The sequence below is a fragment of the Bombus impatiens genome, unplaced genomic scaffold, assembly GCF_000188095.3.
Source record: "Bombus impatiens unplaced genomic scaffold, BIMP_2.2 scf_0033, whole genome shotgun sequence".
NCBI classification, from domain to species: Eukaryota; Metazoa; Arthropoda; class Insecta; order Hymenoptera; family Apidae; genus Bombus; species Bombus impatiens.
Window position 1 is genome coordinate 1,698,509 of NT_176452.1, and position 22,874 is coordinate 1,721,382.

General features: G+C 32.6%; 2 protein-coding genes across 2 annotated transcripts; one reads left to right on the forward strand and one right to left on the reverse strand.

Moving 5' to 3' along the window:
* The first annotated feature begins 587 nt into the window (after positions 1-587).
* Positions 588-3,333, forward strand: LOC100747546 (general transcription factor 3C polypeptide 5). Its single transcript, XM_003484983.4, has 7 exons — positions 588-900; positions 993-1,166; positions 1,262-1,826; positions 1,915-2,490; positions 2,568-2,776; positions 2,846-3,029; positions 3,087-3,333. The coding sequence occupies exons 1-7, from the start codon at positions 757-759 to the stop codon at positions 3,251-3,253; spliced, it is 2,019 nt and encodes a 672-aa protein (XP_003485031.1). The 5' UTR covers positions 588-756; the 3' UTR covers positions 3,254-3,333.
* Positions 3,334-3,722: 389 nt separating this feature from the next.
* Positions 3,723-22,029, reverse strand: LOC100747668. The gene is made up of 4 exons (XM_003484984.4): positions 21,897-22,029; positions 19,621-19,756; positions 7,688-7,867; positions 3,723-4,291 (listed from the first exon to the last, which is right to left on the reverse strand). Exons 2-4 carry the CDS (start codon positions 19,754-19,756, stop codon positions 3,909-3,911), a joined length of 699 nt encoding a protein of 232 aa, XP_003485032.1. The 5' UTR covers positions 21,897-22,029; the 3' UTR covers positions 3,723-3,908.
* Positions 22,030-22,874: the final 845 nt, after the last annotated feature.

Genomic DNA, 22,874 nt, shown 5'->3' on the forward strand with positions numbered 1-22,874 from the left:
ATTTACTACATAATAGTAGCTAATATACATAAACATATGTAGTTTGCGCAATATTTTAAAGTTGTTTAGGAAGGATAAATGAAAGGATGTAAATGAGCATTTTATTTGTATTTGTATTTACAATTTTTAATTGTATTAAATTATTTATAACTGTGTGGCAAGGTTGAGCATTAATAAATAGAATGTTAGTAGTTGATGTTTTACAATAATTTTTTTATTTATTTTCTTTACATATTTTTCTAATATACTTTTCTTAATAATATTATTGTTTTTTTAACGAATCTTGAAATAAATTTATACAAGGCAATAATATTTTATTTTAAGCTCAAAAGTTTAATTTTATAAATGGAATGAATGAAATGTTTAATATGTGTATATTATAAGATACGATATTTTTTAATTTTATTTAACTTTATTATGAATATTTATTTTATTAAATGAATTGCAAATTTATATTATACGAGTATATATACAATTAAAATATAAAAATATTATTATTCAAATTAAGTTACATAAAATATATATTTTTGTATTTTATAGATTTCAAAGTTTATGAACCTGTAATTAAACAACTTGTGTAACCTTGTTTTCAGTATTCATGTGTTCAGTAAGATTTTTAACCTCAAAACAATACGTTGGTTAAATCTAACCTATATTATATTACATATTATTATAATATTATTGTGATTACATGTTTTGACATGATATTATTTGTAAGTTTTATGATTTGAGGATAATAATACAAAAAAAGCAACAATGAGTACATCAAGTGATGTTAGTAATGAGAACTTAGAAGTACAGGATGGGAAAGATGAAGATATTAAGATTGAAGATTATCAAAAAGAAATTGATAGTGATGATTCCTATAGTGACATTCCAGAAGCTAGTAACGATGACAATGTAAGACTAAATTAACATTTTATATTTACTTTTGTTCTACTTTTATATTAATAAATATTTAATATACTTTTAAATATATTTAAATTATATAGACAGAAGATAATCAGAACAATGTAGATAATTGCCAAGAAAATGAATATGTGGGACCAGTTCTTCCTGGAGGCCATAGGTTTGACAGAAAGTTTATCTGTGTTAAATATCCTGGAAATGTTATTAATCCAGATAAAGCTGTAGAAACACTAGGTGGCATTCAAAGCATTTCTACGGTATTATATTATTTTCTCATAAGGATTATACGATAGTAATATTTATAAAACTAATAATTAACAATCCCTCTAATTAATTGTATGTGTGTTAATAGGCAGTAAATACACCAAATCGACGGTTGGAGTTAAGATTCAGACCTGATGATATTTTTTGTAAACCGACTTGTGGCGATAGACATAATACTAATGGTTTCCTGCTTAGAATTAGAATTAAAAAATCTAGAGTAAAGAAAGCAGAAGAAGCTGAAGCAAAACAACAAAGGAAATCATCAAGAAGTACTGTGATTGTAAGTGATTCTTCGATTGGTGACAATGAAAATACTGGAAATAATGTGGATAAAGTGAATTTACCACAGACTAGAGACAATAAAGGTCAACAAGAACAACTTATGACTGAATTAATCGATCGAGTACAAAGTTGCAGCTTTAATACTCCCAATAATCCTGTTCCTGGTCCTTCTCATAGAGTGTATTCTGAAAATAACGCGGATTTACGGGATCAATCACTAGATACAAATGAAGTAAATATATCAAAGAATAAAAAGGATATACCACCAACGTTTGATCGAAATAAATATGAAGATCTTTCTGAAGATAAGGATTATACATTGCCAAAATTACAAATCTTAGGTCGAGTTGACACAGAATTTAGATTTACAAGTATGTATGGTTTAAAATGGATAAAATAAAATTTATATTACTTTTTTCATATATCGAAAATAGAGTTAAAGAATACAATATTTTTCAGGTCTTTGTGACTTTCAGTATTTACCTATGACACAAAGTAAGGAAAATCCGAAAAAGTTAGAATGTATATACCACAAGATTTATCCCAGTAATATACCACATTATTCTTGGTTAAAGAATGACGTACCTTACTTCTTGCCACCAGCTGCGTTTAGCAGAATGGATACGGTACAGCAATATGTACCAAAGACAGAAATTAATTCGTATCCGGAAAATATAATAGGAAAGTGTCGAAAGAGAAAGATAGGATTTTCGAATTTCATTTATTTTTCAACATCAGAAGTTCCTTCTAAACCGCCAACAGGCATAGAAACTGCCATGAAAGTTAAATTCATTCAGAGTATACACTTTGAACAAATCCGTCAAATTTTTGAGGAACGACCAATTTGGTCGAAGAACGCAATAATATATAAAACTAAATTTTCTTCTGAACGATTGAAAATTTTACTACCAGCAGTCGCATATTATTTTGTAACTGGTCCATGGAAAATTATGTGGGTAAAACTGGGGTATGATCCAAGGAAAGATATTTCTGCTAGAAAATACCAAACTTTAGATTACAGATTAAAATCTATGCGTAGGTATCTTAAGTATTGCTGTTATTAATATAATATTCACACTGAAAAATTGCCTTACTTACTTTGTTTTATTCAGATGGTTTAGGATCTACTGTAAAATGTAAAAGAAATTACTCAGAGTATACATTACCATACAAATCAACATCAGCTGCAAAACAGAAAACAATTGTACAAAGTGTGATTTCTAGTCGAGAGCAAAGTCCTAAAAAGGAACAAGATTTAAGCGAAGATGTGTATATCTATCGAGAAGGAATAGTACCTCCCTCGAAGCAAATGTTTTATCAGGTTTATTACAATTTTCTGATTATTACAAATTTTTATGGTTCTATACTTAAAGTACAAAATTTCTTTCAGTATTGTGATGTTCTAGTAGATGAAATACAAGAAATGTTAGCAAAGTTACCAGATTCTTTACCTGGAATTAGGTGCCACGAAAAAAGAGGCTGGTTACCAGTAGGTTTTGATGCACAGTGTAGAGAAATTATTAACAGACAAGTTCGAGCTGTTTTAAGAAAACAAATGAATATACCCGAAGATCGTAAGTATTGATATTTCTTTGCGTATATAATTTTATACTACAATATTTTATTTACAGATCCTACATCTTTACCTCGAAAACGTAAATCTGGGATTAAATTAAAGCTTAATAAACTTAGAGCTAAACAAAGAAAGAAAAAAAATGATTCTGTTTCTAGCGCAGAAGAAAGTGAGGGAAAATATGATCAATCTGAAACCAATGTTATTGCAATAGAAAATGAGTAAATTATGTTATGTATATGTAAGATTTGGTAAATAAATAGCATTTTATAAATACCTACAAATAAAGTTTATTCATAAATGTACAGAGTCTGTCTGCCAAATGTCTATTAATAAATATGTTTACATCATTAATTAACTGATACTGTAATTACAAATTAAACAAAACGTAAAATATAATTGATTTCTTTTGAAAAATGAGTGCAGGAAAAGTGCAGCGACGAGACACATTTTAATAATATTCATGAACGCTTAATAAATATTTTTAATACATGTATAACATGTATATATAATTAGTGTAACAACTTTTGTATTGCATTGCAAGAAATAATTAAGTGCCTTTGAAAAATCCTGATCACAGTTCCTCGATAATATCTAAATTTATATAAGCATTTATATGTATATGAAACTTTGTGATCCAAAGAATTAAATTTATATAAATTGTATATTCGATGTAAAATATTCCATTTTTTTGCAGTCCAAATGAAAGGTAATGCTTTAATGCCGATAGGGAGCTAATTCACATAAATAATATAGAATAAAATGTTCAACGATTATTTTTCATTTGTTTCCTTTTTGTTTTAACTCGTGTTTCGTCTAAGCTGCAAGAGAAACGGATAAAACAGGTGCTGATGACGCGAATTATTCATTCACGAGGCCTTTAAACGCGGATGTTGGGATTGGTACTGGCCACGTAGCTCAAAAGTTCTTCGGAGTCCTCGCAGACGAATGGTTTCTGGTGATAGCAAGCCACATCGTGCCAGCTGATTCCATCCTTGTAAACGTTGTTTAGGATGGACATGCAAGACTCACTGGTGCCATTTATGTCGAATTCAGCGTTGTCCGGTTGTCTGACCTTCTTGTGTCCAGTTTGAGACCATGGATTGAAGGACCAACCTTCGGGGATTTGATTTGTTGGCGCCATCTTCTTTCTGTTGGCTGACCAGAACCAACCATAGAGGGCTTTGGGTTCAAGATCACGACGATTCTCGCAGCCTTTGAAGTCGCAGAGACGTCCAGATGTCCAGATGTAAGGAACATCGTCTATGAAAAAGTAATAATTTATTAATTTTTACGAAAGAAATGATTAATACATAACTTTATTATACAGATTATGCAATTCTCTAGTATATGTTTTTTCTGATAGGTAAAGAGCCGTAATCCTTTCCCGAAGGAAACTAATATTCAAGTGAAATCTATACCGTGAAAACTGAAAATTATGGTATGATATTTTGGAAACTTTTTTTTATTTTCAGTTTAAGTATATTCCAAGTATAATGAAATATCGAAAATTTTGCATTATTTTTCTAGAATCTTATAATTTTAGTCATAGATTTACGACTTTTGTAAGAAAGTACTTCTTTCAAAATTTCTGCTTAAATCTTCTACAGGTTAGAAAACAACATAATTTATAAAAGGTTTCCGCTTTCCTTATCCAAAGGACAACCTTCGAAAAAATAACCTCATTTTAATATCGGTAGAAATGTTAACATAGACGAGTTTCAGATCATATTACTTCGTGGCAAGAGACATATGCGGTCGAAATGATTGATGCGTTCCGTGATGCAACTATGTATGTATATAAGAAGATGAGATTCCTCAGCCTCAACCCACTTAAAGATCCTTCGTTTTGCCTTGAAGATTCTGTTGTTAACTCGTTAACTCGGAGATTCTAACTTCTCGACAACGAATGGAAATTGTATCTGCACTTGCGAAAGCAATTAGTTGTATGCAAATGAGCAACAAACAAATTTCAACGCGCGCACGTGCGTGTGTGTATGCATTAAATGAATCTTTTTATTGATTCAAATATTTCATCTGTGATGGGATAATTGATACACTAAATTCTTTCGATCCTTCTTTCTTGTTTCTCAAAATATTTGATTCAATAAAAAAAGAAAGGGGGAATTATTTTATGATATTGTTGTAATACTTTTTTACAGACATGTCTATTATAAAATTTAAATATTTTGTTCTTGTTTTTTAAGAGTTTCAAAAAAAAAGAAAAAAGGAGAATAATTTTAACTACGGCGAAGTTAATTTGTGCATTTATAGAAAACTTTGAAGCACAACAAATATCCAGAATACGTATAACATACAAAGATATATAAAATAGCTAGAATAAAATATTTACTACAATATTTAGTCGACGATACAAATCTTTATTTAAATTCTGTTTCTTTAATTATCTCCACAAGAGATACGAATTTACATAAACATACTCAGTCCACATAATAATTAATTGCGTAATTGTAAGATTCGCCTTTATGGTTTGTCGAATAACCAATAAACTCTTCTCGTCCTCGTTCCGTGAAATATCCGTTCGATCAAAATATGTATTTTCACGACATTGTTCTTGTAATAAGTAACCATAAAACTGATTAGTCTTTCACTTTCTTCAGTCGTGAGGAAACACTATGGCCGAAGACGCGATGTTACAAGCCACTTAACGCGAAGTCGAAGAAGCATCGTCTCACGGCGATGGATCATTTGTTTCGAAATTTCTATGCTATCCAGCTGGCTAAAGAACGAAAGCTACGCTGGGTAATAAATTGTAAACGATCCTGACTGCTTCTGTGTTCCTTGGTACCGATTTTATCTCCGTGGTTGTAGAACTTTCTAAGCCTGACGTTAAAGAAATGGATTTATACCTTCCTACGCGTTTCTGCCGACACGTAAAATTTAATAACTATGTACATACCGTTGTATGAGATTATTATTAGGTATATCTCTCGTTTAACTTAACTACCGATTATTGCTCAAATTCATGTAATTGGCGGTGGTATTCGTTTCTTGAATCCATCCATGCTGTTTTAAGGCGAACTATGTTGAAACTCGTTACTGGATCTTATCATTTATTTCGTGCAAGCAATTGTTAATCATTTTTGTCAAAATGATTTAGCTGAACGCGAAAATGAACGAAGTCAAAACGATGATAGCTAAAACAAAAGGAAAAGTAAAATTGTCTGCTATAAAATAGATCAATTAGCAGGTTCGTTATACGAAAGCCACAAGAGAGAACATAAGTACACGTTTAGCTCTAAAATAAAATAAAATGTACAAGTTACTTAGGTTTAAGAAGAGTATAAAAAATTCCTTGTTGCTGTACGTGATCTTTTGCCTGAACTTTATCCTAAAGTTTCTCTCGAAGTATTAAAAATTTTGTTTACAGAAAATATAAGAATTTTATTTGACACGCAAAAGTTCGAAGATCGTAGTAGAAAAGAAAACGTAAGTACTATTTGTTGATTTTCTGATTTTAGTGTTACCCCGTGACTAGATAATAGGAGTTTAAATGTAACAGATTTGAAAAGGAAAACGATCTATCTTATGCAGACTCTTTTGAAAATAGCCGATGAGCTAGCACGACCAAACATATCGTTTCGTATCTTCAAAGTATTCGCGAGGGTTTCAAAATTTTCCAATCGAGTTCGAACCTATTCGTAATATACTTGATTTTATCTTCGTTTCAGACGTGACGTACGAGAATTGCTGTAATATACTTGAACTTTGCACAGTTTCTTCTTCCTTACGTTCCTGCGAATACGCGTGAAAGGATCAGAAACGTTACGAAATGAAAATCACGCGAAAGAGTGACAATAAAGAAAAAAAGCCGAAGAGAAGAGAAGAGAAGAGAAGAGAAGAGAAGGGAAGAGGAGAGAAGAGAAGAGTTAATAGCGATGCAATTAGGATATATATTGAATCCGTACGAAACCGAAGGTAAACGCGTTTCGTGTTCACGCGTGAGTCGTTCGCGAAACGTGTCTGTGCATCATGCGTTAATGAATCATTTTTATTCTTGTAATCGTTGCCTCGAGATTATTCAACCGATTGAATGGAACACCTCGTTTTTCTCATGAATAAACAAGTACACGTCGATAGAAATTTTTTCTTCTGCGAATCAATCTTGCTCGTATCATAGCGAAAGAAATCTTTTGATAAGTCGACTCGAATTCCAACTTAGCTTCGAGATGAATTTTTATTTTATTTGTAACGTTTTTTCCTTCTCTTTTCTCTGTATGAATATTAACGACGTTTCAATTGTACGTACATAGGCGTGTATATACTGTATAATAACGTACATATAATAACTATACATATATGTACATAATTATCGAACTGCAGATTCGTTCGAAGGTGCAGAAATGCATATAAACACGTAAAATACTTGAAATATAATATTCGAAGGCGATATTTAGCAAGTAAAACGATTTTTCAACCGGATTTCATTACTTAAATTCTATTTATAAAAGTAGGAATTTCCACGAATGTCCGCAATTTAATAATCGTGAACGATCATGATTCAGAATAGTTTAAAACACCTGACTTCGTCTTTTTATTCTAAGCTTTACCTTGCGTCTTCTATTTTATAAAATATTTCAAGAATTTGTCATATTTATCTCCTACTCGCGAAGCATCTCAAGAATTAAAATCGCTTACTTTGTTGAATGAGTCTGAAGATTAAGTTGTTCTCGTCTTGAGTTTCCATCGACACGAGGTCCATGCAGTACTCTCTGCAGATGTTCCTAGCGTCTAACCAATCCACCCTCTGGTTTGCGTGAGCCGGAACGTGCCCGCTATAGAAATAATTGTGCCCTCTGTAGTTGAATTCTCTCGGTCCTGCGAATTGGAAATAGAAAATTAATCCCCCGAACGAAAGACAAAGGTTTGTGAAGAGATCGGCTTTTATTAATTCTTATCAGATTTTTCCACGCGACACATAAGCGTGGTAATCTCGTACGATAAATTCTAACACTTTACGGTATCTTGACGCTTCGTTACGATCCTTTTATCAAGAAAAAAAAAAAAGAAACGATATGAACTGATACGAAGAATGTTCTTCATACTTTTTGTCAGTTGTGTTTGATATATCAAGATTTGACTACATAGAGTTGCGGATTTTTCTTCCAGAAGAAACAGAGAAAGAGAGAGAGAGAGAGAAAAAAAAGGAAATCGTTCACGATATTCAATTATGTTTGTCGTGTATAATGCATATAAACGGCGTGGATCTGTAATCGGGGAATGTGATTATCGTCCGGTTAAATGTCAATGGTCTTACAATTTTTCACGTTACACGTTGATTATGCAGGAATGCCTCTCTCGTCGACGATTTACGACGTGCGTCTCATTATGAGAGCCTAACGTTCTGATTGCGAAAGGGTTGCTCGTATTCAACGGTAATATTACAGGCTGTTGCCTATTTCATCTATGTTCTCTCTCGAGTATCATCGATATTCTAATATTCTCAAATTAACCAATCCGTGATCTCTACGAATAATAATCAAGGATTTCTTTTCCATAGATTTACGAGTTATCGCGTCTATTGGTAAGCAGATCGACTGTAGTTAATTCGTATAATTTGTAAAATTTGATGTATAACTTTATCAATTTTATTACCACGTCTGTCATCGTTCTTCGAAGGAATTTATCATCATCGATTATTTATAATTCACGACTCGTAAAGTTTTGCTAATCGTGTTACACGCATAGAGCAAGAGGTCTGGGAAACTTGTTCGAAAACAATTTTTTCTTTTTTTTCCGCAATTTAAATATTCGCTTAAGTACATCGTTTATCTTCGCGTAAAATCCTATAATTTACCTATAAAAGTGGAAGAGCGTTGCTGAAAAAGTCACTAGACCTCGTCGAACTATTGCCAAGACTGATATCCTAAATTCTAGCTATTAAAATCGATTATGTCAGAACCTGTTATTTCAGAAGTTGCAGACACACCATAGACCAGTGCGTATGTATTATTACGTATTTACTACGCGTTTCATCGCCTGTAATGCCGCAAGGAGAGGCACGATGGATGCGCGCGAACACGGCTCCTCTTCACTGACGTGTAATCCTGTGTAATCTCATTGTTGCAAAAATAGCCGTTGAACGAGAAGAACGAAAGGGAAAGACAAGAAAAAAAAAAAAAAGAAGAATTAACTAAATTGCACGTTCCTTCTGACATATCACGGAAAAGAAAAATCTCACGGTGAATGTCATGTGGCTAGTTTCTTCTGAATGATTCCCAAGCAGGAATCAATCGGTTGTTACATTGGGAGTCGAGGCTACGACGCGTTCCCCTTTCAGAAACGAACGATGATTCTAATACCTCTGTTAGAACGTCGATTGCCTTAACGTCGAAGCGCTGTCGTGAGTTTCGACAAGAAGTTTCTACGAGAAGATCATGATCTCAGCGACGCCGACGCGGATAGTCGAATAAACGTAGCAGCTATCCTTGAACATTTGGCATTTAACAATTCGTGGTTCCTGAGACTCTTGCTTGGCCGTAGGGAACATGGATTTTTAATTGTCGATCAACTTTCGAAACGTGTAGCTTTTTCATAGAAATATAGATTTTGTATTCACTCTGGCAATGTATAGTTTCATCTATATCATGCAGTTTTTGTAAAATTATTATATTACAAACGAACGCATTCTTGAACATTTAGTATTTAGCATTTCTTGGTTCTTAAGATTCTTGTTTAGTCTCAGGGATGGCTCTTTCTATGTTTCGTGTATTTTTTTCTTTTTGGTGAAATTACTACTATTTTATTTACTATATACTAAATTATATTATATTTACTGTACTATATTTACTATATACAGGGTGGTTGGTAACTGGTGGTACAAGCGGAAAGGGGGTGATTCTACGCGAAAAAAGTAGTCGAAAATATAGAATAAAAATTTATCGCGTCTCGTTATAACGGATCTCACTGTGGATCGTTGTCTCGATGGAAAAAAATTAAAAAAAAAATTTTTATTCTATATTTTATTTTCGACTTCTCTTTTCGCCTAGAATCATCCCCTTTCCGCCTGTATCACCAGTTACCAACCACCCTGTATATTGGATTATTTACTACAAAGAATAAGAGAAGAAGCTCTGCATTCGTTCTACGGTACATCGAACGAAAGGAGACAATTATTTCCAGCGTCAGAGTATGACTAATTGGTATGTTAATTAGATGCCTTTAGAATCACCTATCTGTAATAAGCATATTTTTAAATTCAAATATTTTCTCATCTCGTGACAGTTCGAAAGATGTATCGTTTGTATTTACGTAATTTCAGGGAATTTCGTATAACTTAATTGAAATATTTCGATGATGAAACTTGTATTACGCGTATCGTTAATAAATTTTGAATTTCACCGAATTAATTTGCATAATTTAATAATTTGAACGTATTGCACGGATCTAAATCGATTCTAAAGAAAACTTAATTCAGCCGATGTTATGCTGCGAGAAGATTAAAAAAAAACCACATGTAGAATTTCAAACGAGAGTTGCAAATCAGCAAGGAAATATCGAATTTTAAAGACATCTTGCCTCGAGTTTCCCTTTTTTTCACGTGATTTTCCTGCGCTACGTTGTGCGATGAATATTGCTAACAACGAACGTAAAAACAATTACGATATCGTTATACGATCAAGTCTATCGTACGTTTCATAATATTCGAGAAATTATTTCCGCTATTTGTAACTCGAGTTTTCCTTCCTTTTAGTTTCCCAATGGCAATGAATTTGTTTCATCTATGAACAATCGAAAGAAACGTTCACCTTTGTACATTTTATTATCGTCTCTATCATCTTGACGAGCGTTCCGCCTACCAACACGTTTTTCTGTGTCCACGTTTAAATTCCAATTATTTCGATTGCATCGATCGATATCGATCGAATAAACAAATTTTATTAATAATTATTTGTTGATCGAGATTAACTTCTTTAGAAGACCGATACAAGTACTTGGCATCATAATTATCGAACGCATGTAGATACGTCATCTAATCTAAAATTAAAAATCATTCTATATAAAATAAATTAAATTATCAGAATTTTTGATAACGAACTTATTACTTAGCCTAAAGCGATCGAAAGAATACCAACAAATACGATGATAAATATTTAACACCGACATACGTATACAGCCGCGAAAAGATGATAAAACAAAGGTTAAACAAAAGTGACATTAAACAAAGTGCATTTCACAAGTTGTATTTCCTTGTTTCTATACGATCGTGTGTTTGCGTCTGATAGACGTCTACGAGAAAAAAAATTGGCCTCCCTCTTCGTCTTTCTTCAGTTTTCTCCTATACTCGCAATTAACGATCGTTATATCACCGTTCATTAAACATTTATGCGCCTTTAGAAACACTCGCACGTTTCACCATTGTGTCAAGGAACTTCTGACGATAATCGTTTGAATCGTCCGCGCAATTCTGTTGTTTTCGAGTCTACTAACGGTGTTTCTGCAGCATCAGTTATATATAAAGAATCTATTCCTAAGAATATAAGATCGTAAAAAATGTGCTTTTCGAATCGCATACATTACATAAAATATCGTAATTCGTAATTTTAATTTGTCGTCTTCGTTCGTTACTATCGACGATAATATTCAATATTATTCAGTGTTATTAATAATTGCTTTTCGTAAACTGATGTAATAAAGGCTCTATGATCTTTTTCGTTGGGAGAGTTATACAGGGTGGTTGGTAACTGGTGGTACAAGCGGAAAAAGAAGTCGAAAATATAGAATAAAAATTTTTTTTATTTTTTTAAATTTTTTCGTCGAGACAACGATCCACAGTGAGATCCGTTATAACGAGACGCGATAAAGTGCACGCGTACCGAGCGAAAATTCAAAGTCGATTCTCTCGAGAACAAAGCCTCGAACGAAAAATTTTTATTCTATATTTTCGACTTCTTTTTTCGCGTAGAATCACCCCCTTTCCGCTTGTACCACCAGGTACCAACCACCCTGTATATCGAATTACTTCGTTCTTTCGAACGTATATATGCAATTATTGCATATGAATACAGATAGATGTAAATATATGGTTTTATTATTTATTTCAAAATGGAATTCTTAAAAAATCTCTGGTTCTGATCTCATTTTTAATATTATAAGCCTATTTTCCAAACATCTTATTCAAGATGTAATTTTTGGAATTCTGTCTCCTTTGTTACGTACTAAAAAGACCATTAGTCAAACGCAAGAAGCGGTTTGTACAACGTTTCATTCATTGTCTAAGGCTAAGCACCTTAATGCATTAACATCTTCAGTCATTACCATCGTCGGTAGAATGGTAACTCGCGAAATTAATTATGACCTTTCTACGGTAAAAATGTATGTGAGAATGAATGGTGTTGCTGAGTAAAGTTGGACGTTAGTTGTTCAAAGTTAATAACTCTGAAACACAATGTTAGTTCGTATAATAGCGAATCGCAATGGTAGATTGGGAAAGATCTAATGATTGATGAACGTAATCTTTCATAGCAAGTGAAGTTAATCAGAATACTACAGCAGTATACTGTTCATACGTTAAGAGAAAAATGTAAAGCCGGAACTTCGTTCTAAGGCAATAAGGCGAGAAGTGTGTGTAGTAAATAACAAATACATAATACTATTCTAAAGAGTTTAGAATTGAAAATATCCATCGTGAGGTTTTCATGAGAACGTTGATCAAATGTTTGAATAAAAAAATTAATTGAATTAAAAGAAGCAGAAGATCTGGCAGGGAAATCTGGTTCCCAAATTTTTCACTATTTTTATATCTTTTTTTGATAAATCTTTAAAATGGTAAAATTTGTAAGCTACTACAAAATAGACGAATTACATTAAAAAATATATGTATCGTCATCGCAGTACATGCGACTATCCGTTTAATAATAGAAAACAGATTTATCTCATTTGGTTGTCAATCATACGCAAGTAAATAGCCAATTTAGGGCGGAGAAAGCGGAATTTATTAATCGAGGGACAGTAGAAATCTGTTATTTTTTACGCCCACTTCCGCCATGACTTATCGATCATATTTGCATGCCAAGTCTTTTGTTCGACGCCAGTACGATTTACGTTGCTCTTCAAACAGGTATTTTTTTTTCTTTTATCTATGTCAAAACTTGTATCTATTTAATTTCTCTTTTCTTTATTTTTTATTTTTTTTTGATCAGATAACAGCAACGAAGAAGATAATATTTTCAAAAATACTAAAAAATATGTTTTAACGCAATAAATTTAAATAAAGGAGACGACGTTGTACACGGTTTGTTTGTATCGAATTTTATCTTGCGTAACGTTTAGAATTCGCAATAATTGCATCAGATCAAACACGATTCAACATAGCTATTTCAAAATAACATTTAAACGATCGGTAACATCTACGATTTCATGACACGGCTATACACGACTAACTGTGCTATTTGCCTTCTTCGGAATATTTATCCATGGGATTATAAAAAGAAAAAAAAAAGAAGAAGAAAAATGATGAAAGAATAATATGAATGACAGCAAGAGGCTTCTTGTAAGATTTTTAAAGTGGTTCTTGACACACGAGGAACTCCAATGGAATGGAAAGCTCTCACTTTCACGTGTCACGACCTGCACGTGTTTCACGGCAGAGTCACCTAAACGTTTCCAGAAACGTATAATTTATGCCAATGAAATGGTTAATATTTACGGATCGTATTTGAGCATGACGCGCCATTTCTTGAAAAGGAGAAAAGAAAGCACGTTGGACACGCGTCGTTTTCAAATAAACGTACTTAATGAATTCGATACGAAGGATTTTATACGTATAGCGAATATTTCATATTTATGATTTTACAGTTGTTAATGAAACAGTTGAATAAATTTTGCGATTTTTCTAGAAGAAGAAAATTGGGATACTGAATTTTTCCAAAAAAAAAAAAAACAAAACAAAAAGGTACAATATTCTTATAACGATTCTTTGTAAATGACTTTGTGAAGAAAATACGAACGAAGAAGGAAGAATTAGGAGATTAGAAAAATTAATTTTGGAAATATTAATCAACTGAAATGCAAGTAGGATGTATAAAACAGTACTTGTAAAAAATGTATAATTGTAAAAATGCAATTTTTCAATTTTAATTTATTTATGGAGAAGGTAGCACACTAAGTGGGAAATTAACTTGTCATCCAAATTTCTAATATTTTAGATTTAATATTTCAACACACCGTTAACTATGAATTAAACATTTTCATAATCTATGCGCAGTCGAATCTCATAAATAAGTGGCGAACATTGGATATAAAAGTCGTTTTGATCGAACGTGCGAGGAAAACGAAAGCCAAGCCGCAGGTGAAACTTTTTCTTGATAATTCGACTTAATGGGTGGAGATTACTTGAGATTCGATTCGTCCAGCGACAGAGAATAACAGATTTCCTTTTTCTTCAGCTTCTTCTGCAGCTATAACCAATCGGACGTGTAACTTTGTTCGAAAATAAATTGATAAACGATGCGTGCAATACGACATTGTAATTTATCACGGTTTGCCGCTATATTATTTATTCGATCGGATACGCTGTTATTTGGGGTTGAATAAAGGTCGAATAAAGGTCAAACTTTTGTGCTCCTCGAAAATATTACGTAAATGTATAGAGTTACTGTTTTGTTATACTTTGCATAATAAAAAATAATTCTATAAAAATAGTACTTCCTTTTAAATTTATAATCTTATAATCGTTATATTCGCATCGATATAAAAATCTAACGTATCTTTAAAAATCAACGTACGCATGGAATATTAAAAATTTCGAAACTTTCGTACAAGGAGAAAAAGTACGTATGAAATATCGAAAATTTGGAAACTTTCTAGAAAAGAAATTTCTGAAATTCGTGAAATATCTAAAATTTTGAAATTTTTGTATAAAAGGATTTACAGCGATTAAAAAGAAGTTATTCGTTTCTTGGAAAAGTGTAAAATAACAGAAACTTTGTATCTTTATGAGCAACTTTTAAAATAATCAGCTTCATCGACCAGAAAAATTAGAAATATCCCATGTGAATTCACCGAATTGGACATTTTACTGGAAACCAGGATCAGCGTGAAGAAAGACGTGAACTATCGTTAAAGAGCGGTCATTATACGCGGGCATAACGAGCAACAGCGAAATTATCTCTGTGGCATGTTGTTGTTTCGTTTCGCAACAATTCTTGACATTTTCATAGCGGCAGAGCATCGGCCTTTTGTGAGCTTGTCAGTTGGACAATCTTACCAACTACGATATTACGACACCTGATTGGTCAGCCGCACTGTCATAAGATAATTTAACGACAATTTGTTAGCTGCGGACCAGTAATGTTTCATAATTTTGATTAAGAACCACTTTAATCATCGGACTCCTCGGTTGTGTTTAACGATTCAACTTTTAATTCCCAGCTCGGTTAAAGAGCATTTTACACTCTAAGGGCAATGTACAGAGACTTATAAATTAAAAATTTGTTATATTCCGTAAGAATGACAATTTCAATATAGGGGCACGATTGTCACGTGTGTTATGTCTTTTTTTTCTCTTTTCAAAATTATTTCATACGTTTACATTGTTTTTACTTTTTGTTTTAATTAAAAATTTATGGTCGCATACAGCATCCAAAGTTATCAATAACCACTGCGAGAATAGCTTTGTTTCTTTAAAAAGAAATGTATTATACGTGTTATATTAGCTATATACTTTATACATTTTTACTATCAAATCTACCAAATCAGCCAAAATGTCTGATCGAAGATTGTATATTTTTGGAATTATTAAAAAAATGCAAGTAACGTTAAGTTTCGTTAATTATTAATCAATATTAAATTCTCACAGCTAAATGACCTTATTGCTCGAGATGATTTCATCGATGTAGCACGTGACTCGAGTTTCTTATTGTTACTAACTTGGAAAGTGGATGCAACTGTAGATAATCGAACATTCCAGTCGAACATTATTATAATCCAACATTACGACACTGATACCTTTCACGTGATTAAATACCGTGGAAATAGGATTACTACGAAATTTCGATCGATATGATCATAAGAGAATAATAACAACCAATAACAACCAATACTCGTCAAATTAGTCTGTTTGTAGTAAAGTATTTCTAATGTTAAATAACGTGTATTGGCAATGTTATTTAATCAACCAAGGTAACTCGACGTTTTTAACATTGTACTTGTCGCGAGGCGTATTAAAATGGTAATAAAATGGAAATTAAATAAAAATGAAAAACTCGCATTTAGTACAGAATAGAAATAAAGATATAACGAAGAATGAAAATTTTTCATAATAACGATAAATATATATATGGTCCCGATATGCGTACTTTGACAATATTTAAATGTTGATACATACATAGATGCATGGATACTTTGGCTCGATAATTTGCATTATCTGTTACATCCAATCAAGAGTAAGTGTCAGTGATCATACAGATGAAAAGTTGTAGCAAATTTTATGTCCCATAAAAATTGTCAGTTGGTGAGATATAGCTGACCTCCTTGTAAATGTGTGTGTATATATATATATAAGTAAGCAATGGAGATTGAGATGGAGAAAGTGGATTGTATATTCTCCAAACAGATTTTTCATTCGAGATAAAAAAACGAGATGTACATTCCACTTTCGTTCCTGCTGGTTATCTTTGAAACAGATTACTAGGAACAGTAAAACATAAATTTCTATATGACATTGAAAGATCATTTCAATGAGTAAAATCTGCGTGATAAATCATATATTTTTTTTCTATAAATCATTATTTAATATTCTCTTGCTAAGTAATAACTGCGAATGACAATAAGTAATAATAATCGGTTGTTATTAACTATCAAGAAACTTACGTTGTTATTGTTATATTTTTGTCAATAAATAGGAAGCACATAAAGCAGATAGGCCTCAAGTTCCAACCATAAAAATATACAAATATACAGGGTGGTTGGTAACTGGTGGTACAAGCGGAAAGGGGGTGATTCTATGCGAAAAAAGAAGTGGAAAATATAGAATAAAAATTTTTCGTTCGAGGCTTTGTCTTCGAGAAAATCGACTTTGAATTTTCGCTCGGTACGCGTGCACTTTATCGCGTCTCGTTATAACGGATCTCACTGTAGATCGTTGTCTCGATCGACGTTATTTTTTTAATTTTTAAAATTTTTAAATTTTTATTCTATATTTTCGACTTCTTTTTTCGCGTAGAACCACCCCTTTTCCGCTTGTACCACCAGTTACCAACCAACCTGTATATATGAAACATTTCAATACACCGATATACGATCCTATATAAAGTATATAGGATATGTACATTTTCAGATTGGTTTGAAATTTTACCAATACAGCCACGACGATCGTATTTTCCTACAATACCAACGGAATTTTAAAATGTCTTATACAACGCAGACGATATATACATAAAAGTTTCCCATGACAAACATTCAAATACTCCGTAGAATCAGCGTAATTTCATTATTCTTGATTTTCGTATTATTTTGAGCCATTCAATATCCTCGATCGACTTGAAATTCGTGGCACGAATTTACACGCATACGCGATTCATTATAATGTGATTATCCTTGAATTTCGTCTGATTTTCAGCCTATTAACCCTTAACTTCAAATTCATAGCGCGAATTTCGAATCACGGTGTATGCAGGCGTGTGCGTGCTATCGTACGCTCCTCTTTTTCCACGAAAAACCGCTGATGAAGACGAACAGCCCGCGAGCAACCGACAATGCGATAGACCGTGAAGCCACGATAACGCTGTTGCCTCGTTGCTCCTGTCACGCACTCGCGCGCGAGCTTGCGTAATTATGATTAAGAACGGTAGATAGATCGTTGGATCGTCCGCTCGTGGCGAGCTGTACGCGCTCGTTACACCTTTCAGCGGGATTAGCTCGACCAACGCGTGTCCAACAGATCGCAGATACGCGACGGGGACCAAGGCATGCGTTTTGTTGCGTTCCGTCGGCTATATTTTAGGTCGACGCTTGTTGGCTGCCGATCATTGTTCAACGGCTGCTTACGGGACACGCGGATCCGTGTTATCGCCACAACCCCCTGTATAATTACATATAAAACACGCAAATTATAAAAGTTTTCTAAAATTTTTCCCATCAAGTGATTTAGGATAATGTATAAATTGTAAAAAACGGATTACCGGTAGCTGATGTTACACAGTTTTGCATTGAACAAATAATTTGCGGGAAACTAGTCAAAACAAAGCCGACGAAACATCCTGTTCAAGATTATGCAACTAGTCCGTCGCGTCGGCTTTGTTGACCCCGAATCGGTGTCTCTCCCTTAACTTCGTTTCGTTACACGTCCTCTCGCTAATTATCGCGGCGCGATTGCGAGACGTCTGCTGGTTTCTTGATTTTGTATCCTAACCGTGAGAAAGTGCATCGAACGCAAACGAAAGGAGACGAAACGCTACTCTCGCATTGTACGATCCGTTAACGAGTTACCAACCAATTACAGACTCGCCTGCGCTAGACCTTGTCTGAATAAAGTCCAAATGATTCTAAATAATTTCAAGTAAGGAAAATGTACCTAAATTATGAGAAAATCTTTACAGACCAGTAACTTATGAATTTTTAGGATATCTATACTTTTATGAAGGATTATTTATAAAGAGAATGAAATTTGCTACGTACATACATATCCTAAAAGTTGCATTAAGATTCGAAGTTAACTCATTATGGATTAAGTAGTGAAATAGCGAATAAAAAAATATATAAACGTAATATTAACGTACAGTAATGGATTTGAAAATCTGAAGGTGCACAAATTTTCACGCTTGAAAATGAAATATTGTGTTAACGTAACGTTGGTCTTTAATGAATTAAGATAAAAATATGTAAATAACAAGTATTTGTTATCGTATTGTGTGTATACGTCTAATATATTAGTAAATTTGTATTTGTATTATATTCATATCTCAAATGAAAGCAAGTATTAATTACATGTAGACAAATATGGTTAGGTTAACCTTTAGGTGGATGTACATAGCGTTAAAATAAAAAAAGAAATTTAATTATCCAGGTATTATAATCAGAAGAGAATAATCTGATATACACGTGTTTGCACAATAGACGAATGCTGTTTTAGGTTGAAAAATATACGATCGTGAGATTGCGCGAGAGTTTTGTCGGCATGTATCGGGCCGGTTTAACCTCAATTTCTTTTAGTTGCCGGAGAACGTGCCGGGGCATCTAAATGCCCCGGATTCACGGAAGAGGATTGTGTTTTGTCCGTCGTTAACATTGTCGCGGATATGTTTTGAAATCGTGATGAGAAATGTTAAACTTTCAGACAATGATCAATACAATTAAAATGAAATTGTATGATGTTCAAAGAGTTTTTTTAGCTTGTCATTCGGAATTTAGAATTTTTCTTTATTTCCATTTCTTTTCTAGTACATTTACAGTTTGTTTGACGAATAAATTAACTTTTACGTTATGTTTTAGTAGTTTCATTTTAAAATTTGACTTATAATTAGAAACTAAGCTTCAAAGAGATTTATTCATACGAAATATCAAGAAAAAATATGATCCTAGCGTTTTAACTACAAAGAGAGCCGAAAGTTCAAAACGAAAAATTTACTCACGGTTTGCACATTTCTGCGGTACAGGAAGAGACAGGAATCTTCCTGGTCTGTTGCTTTGTGGCCGAATTTCGTTTATTGCTGGTTGGGCGTACACTAACGCCGCGAAGAATAACACGGCCAGCGGCGCCAACATCATCTGAGAAACAAATTAAAAATTGAAAAAAATAATAAATTAAACAAAGATTAATATACACTGTCTATAAAATTACTTTTAAGAAATATAATTGTACTTGTATTTTCATTTTAATTTACTCATTGAAAACACTAATTAAAAAACTACGATCGAAATAATTTGGAATATGATTTTGGAAACAAAGGGGACGATATCATCTATATAAATAATAAATAACATAACAGACAAAGATTAAAGAAATCTATTACAAAATGACGAGAAATGTTCCAAAATTACATATTTCATAAAGTAATTCAAACCCTTTAATTTCTTATGCAAATCGAAATCGGAATCTCTTAACACATACTATATGCTACTTCGGCAGAAACATCTTCGTATACATCAATGACAACAGGATAATCTATCGCACCATCTTTCAATTCAGCATTCGAGCCAACCAGCATCAATATGATCCTATAAGATCGAAGGATCGAAGCGATGGAAAGTTAATTATAATTTTAAAACACCTTGTCATAGACATATGCAATTGTCGTTCACATCGTGACCAAAAACCGGTGAGAGTTTTGTTGGTTAAAAGTGACACGAAGATAAGGTAATTCCGTATATACCTATTAATACCTATGTTTAGTTTCTATAAGTCAACAAAGAGAGTTTCACTCGGGGAGTGCCAATTTTTGCACGTGACTTTTTTACGGATAGATAGCAGTATCGCCACTGTCTTACGTGCCAACTGTTACATGTAGTGATCCGGTAATTGGCGGGGACTTTTTCGTTGTAAGCCTGGCTAACGACCGAACGTTCCCTTGTACGGTCGAACGTAATGATTTTCGACGCGTCGAGAGTAGCTTCATCGCTTCCTCCAAGAAAAATGAGATAACGCGTGAAGCAAGAATCTTCTTATGTAATAGGGGATAAAAGAAATTGCACAATTGATGTAAAATTCGCAAAAAGCGAATTGAAGACTGTACTTTGTATACGATTCTTGTAGTTTATATTGCGATGGATCATTTAGAAACTAGATAAAGGAAAACATTAAATTTTTATAGAGATATTCTTAGATATCAGTTCTTCCTGTTTATTATTTTGACTTTAACAAAGTGACGCATAATTAAATGCATATAATTCATTAATTTATATATCTAGCTTATCATAAGACTCTGTTATATTTTTTTTCATTATTGTACTAATACTATTAATGTTAATATTAATAGTAAATATTAAAGAGAGACTAAATTTTCTTTTTATCATTATTTATGAATGATTTTGATCAGTGATCTTGATCATTTAACAGAACAATAATAAATTAATATATAATAATAAATTAAATTGAACGATAATAAATAAATTATATGTTATAGTACTCACTGATAATTTTTGGATAAAAAATAAAAAGTACGAAACTTTCTTGTTGGTATCAAAGATGTAAACCACAAAGCAATCATATACTCGTTTCTAACTAAATAATATTAATTATCAGATCTATTACCTTTTTCCTTTTTATCGTTATTACATTTTTCCAGAAGACTATATAGTCTGGATACAATGAAAAATCTTCATTCATTCATAAAAATGTATTTCCTTAAATGTTACTTTTAAATGTACCAATGCTTTACTAACTACAATAAATTTAGAATTTCTCCTTTTAAATGTCATCAAGAAATCTTGCATTTTTATTTCACTTTAATTTTACTTTAAAAACATTAAACACTTAAAATGTTATTATTCAAAGAGACCTTATTTTTGTCTATGCAAACGTTTCAAGCAACTTCCATAAAAACCCAATCGAACAAGAACTTACAACCTATACACGAAACCATTACCATCCTCATTGAATTAATTTATCGGTAGTATTCGTCACGCAGAAGCGTGCATTATTCAAGCCTGCGATACTCTACGAGATGTAGGTATATACATACATACATATATACATATATTACATATTCAGTTTGTTGCACTTTTTCTATTTTTATTTTTCCCCGCTTTCGTTTAACACTTTGCGATTGGTATTCCGTAGATGACTTTAAAAAAATCGTGAGAACTGGAATTCCAAAAAATGAAAGGAAAATAAAACGATACGAGCTCACGCACAGGTATACGTATACTTTTTTTTCTTTTCCTTTTCTGATCATTTCGAAACACTCACCTTGTCTCACTTGTCTTTCTTTTTCCGGTTTATTTCTCGGATTAAAACGAGATGGACGACGAGATCGACGATTAAAGAAACGTGCTCACTGATAGGGTTATGAAGAGACAGGCACCTTCACCGTCGATTATATAGAAATAATCCCCACCATCTCGTAGATTCATCCCACCCTGGGCTACAAGGAACCATCGAGACTCTTCTTAGCTCGACCTTAGTCATAATTGGCGTAATAATCGAGGGTTAGGTTTTTCGTGATTTTCACGTGCTTTTGTCGCGTTTATTGTTCGAGAAGGTAGGTTAGAATCGAAAAATATCTTTTTAAATACGTTTATGTTAATATATGTTTTCTTTGTTTTTCTGGTGTTAGTAAGTTGGAGTGGATCGGTATTGGTAATTGGTATTCGTGTAACCCGGAAGCCTGAAGGCATAGTTTCTACGAGCTATTTGAATGGTATTTGTTAAGAGAATATGTCGATACAGGTTACAGGTAAGAGAGAATACATTAATTTTGGAGATAAATTTTTGGTTATGATCATATTTGTAGTTTCAATGGTAGATAAATTTAAAGCTAGACTGCACGAAGAAATTAATTTTAATAGAATGTATATGAAAAATGTTACTTTTTATCTTATGTTCCAAAATGCTTTTTCCTTTAATATCCTTGTTAGTCACATAAATCACTGAAATGGACAAAAAATACTATTTATCTAAAATTCAAAATTTTGAGAATAATATTTATGTAGAATAAAACGTGGCGATGCCCAATTTCTTTATGTCTCACCTTTTTAATGAACAAGTTAAGGTTAATAGTCTTTTTATTAACATTGCTGAGGCAGTCAACGTTGTCACTAAAATAATATTTATTCGATATCTCTAAATTTGTTTATATTGTAATGTTTAATGCGTTGTTAGGGTTATTTTAGACAATTGTAAAATTTAGTAGGGCAAACAACAAGATTAATATTTCTGTGGTTTCCT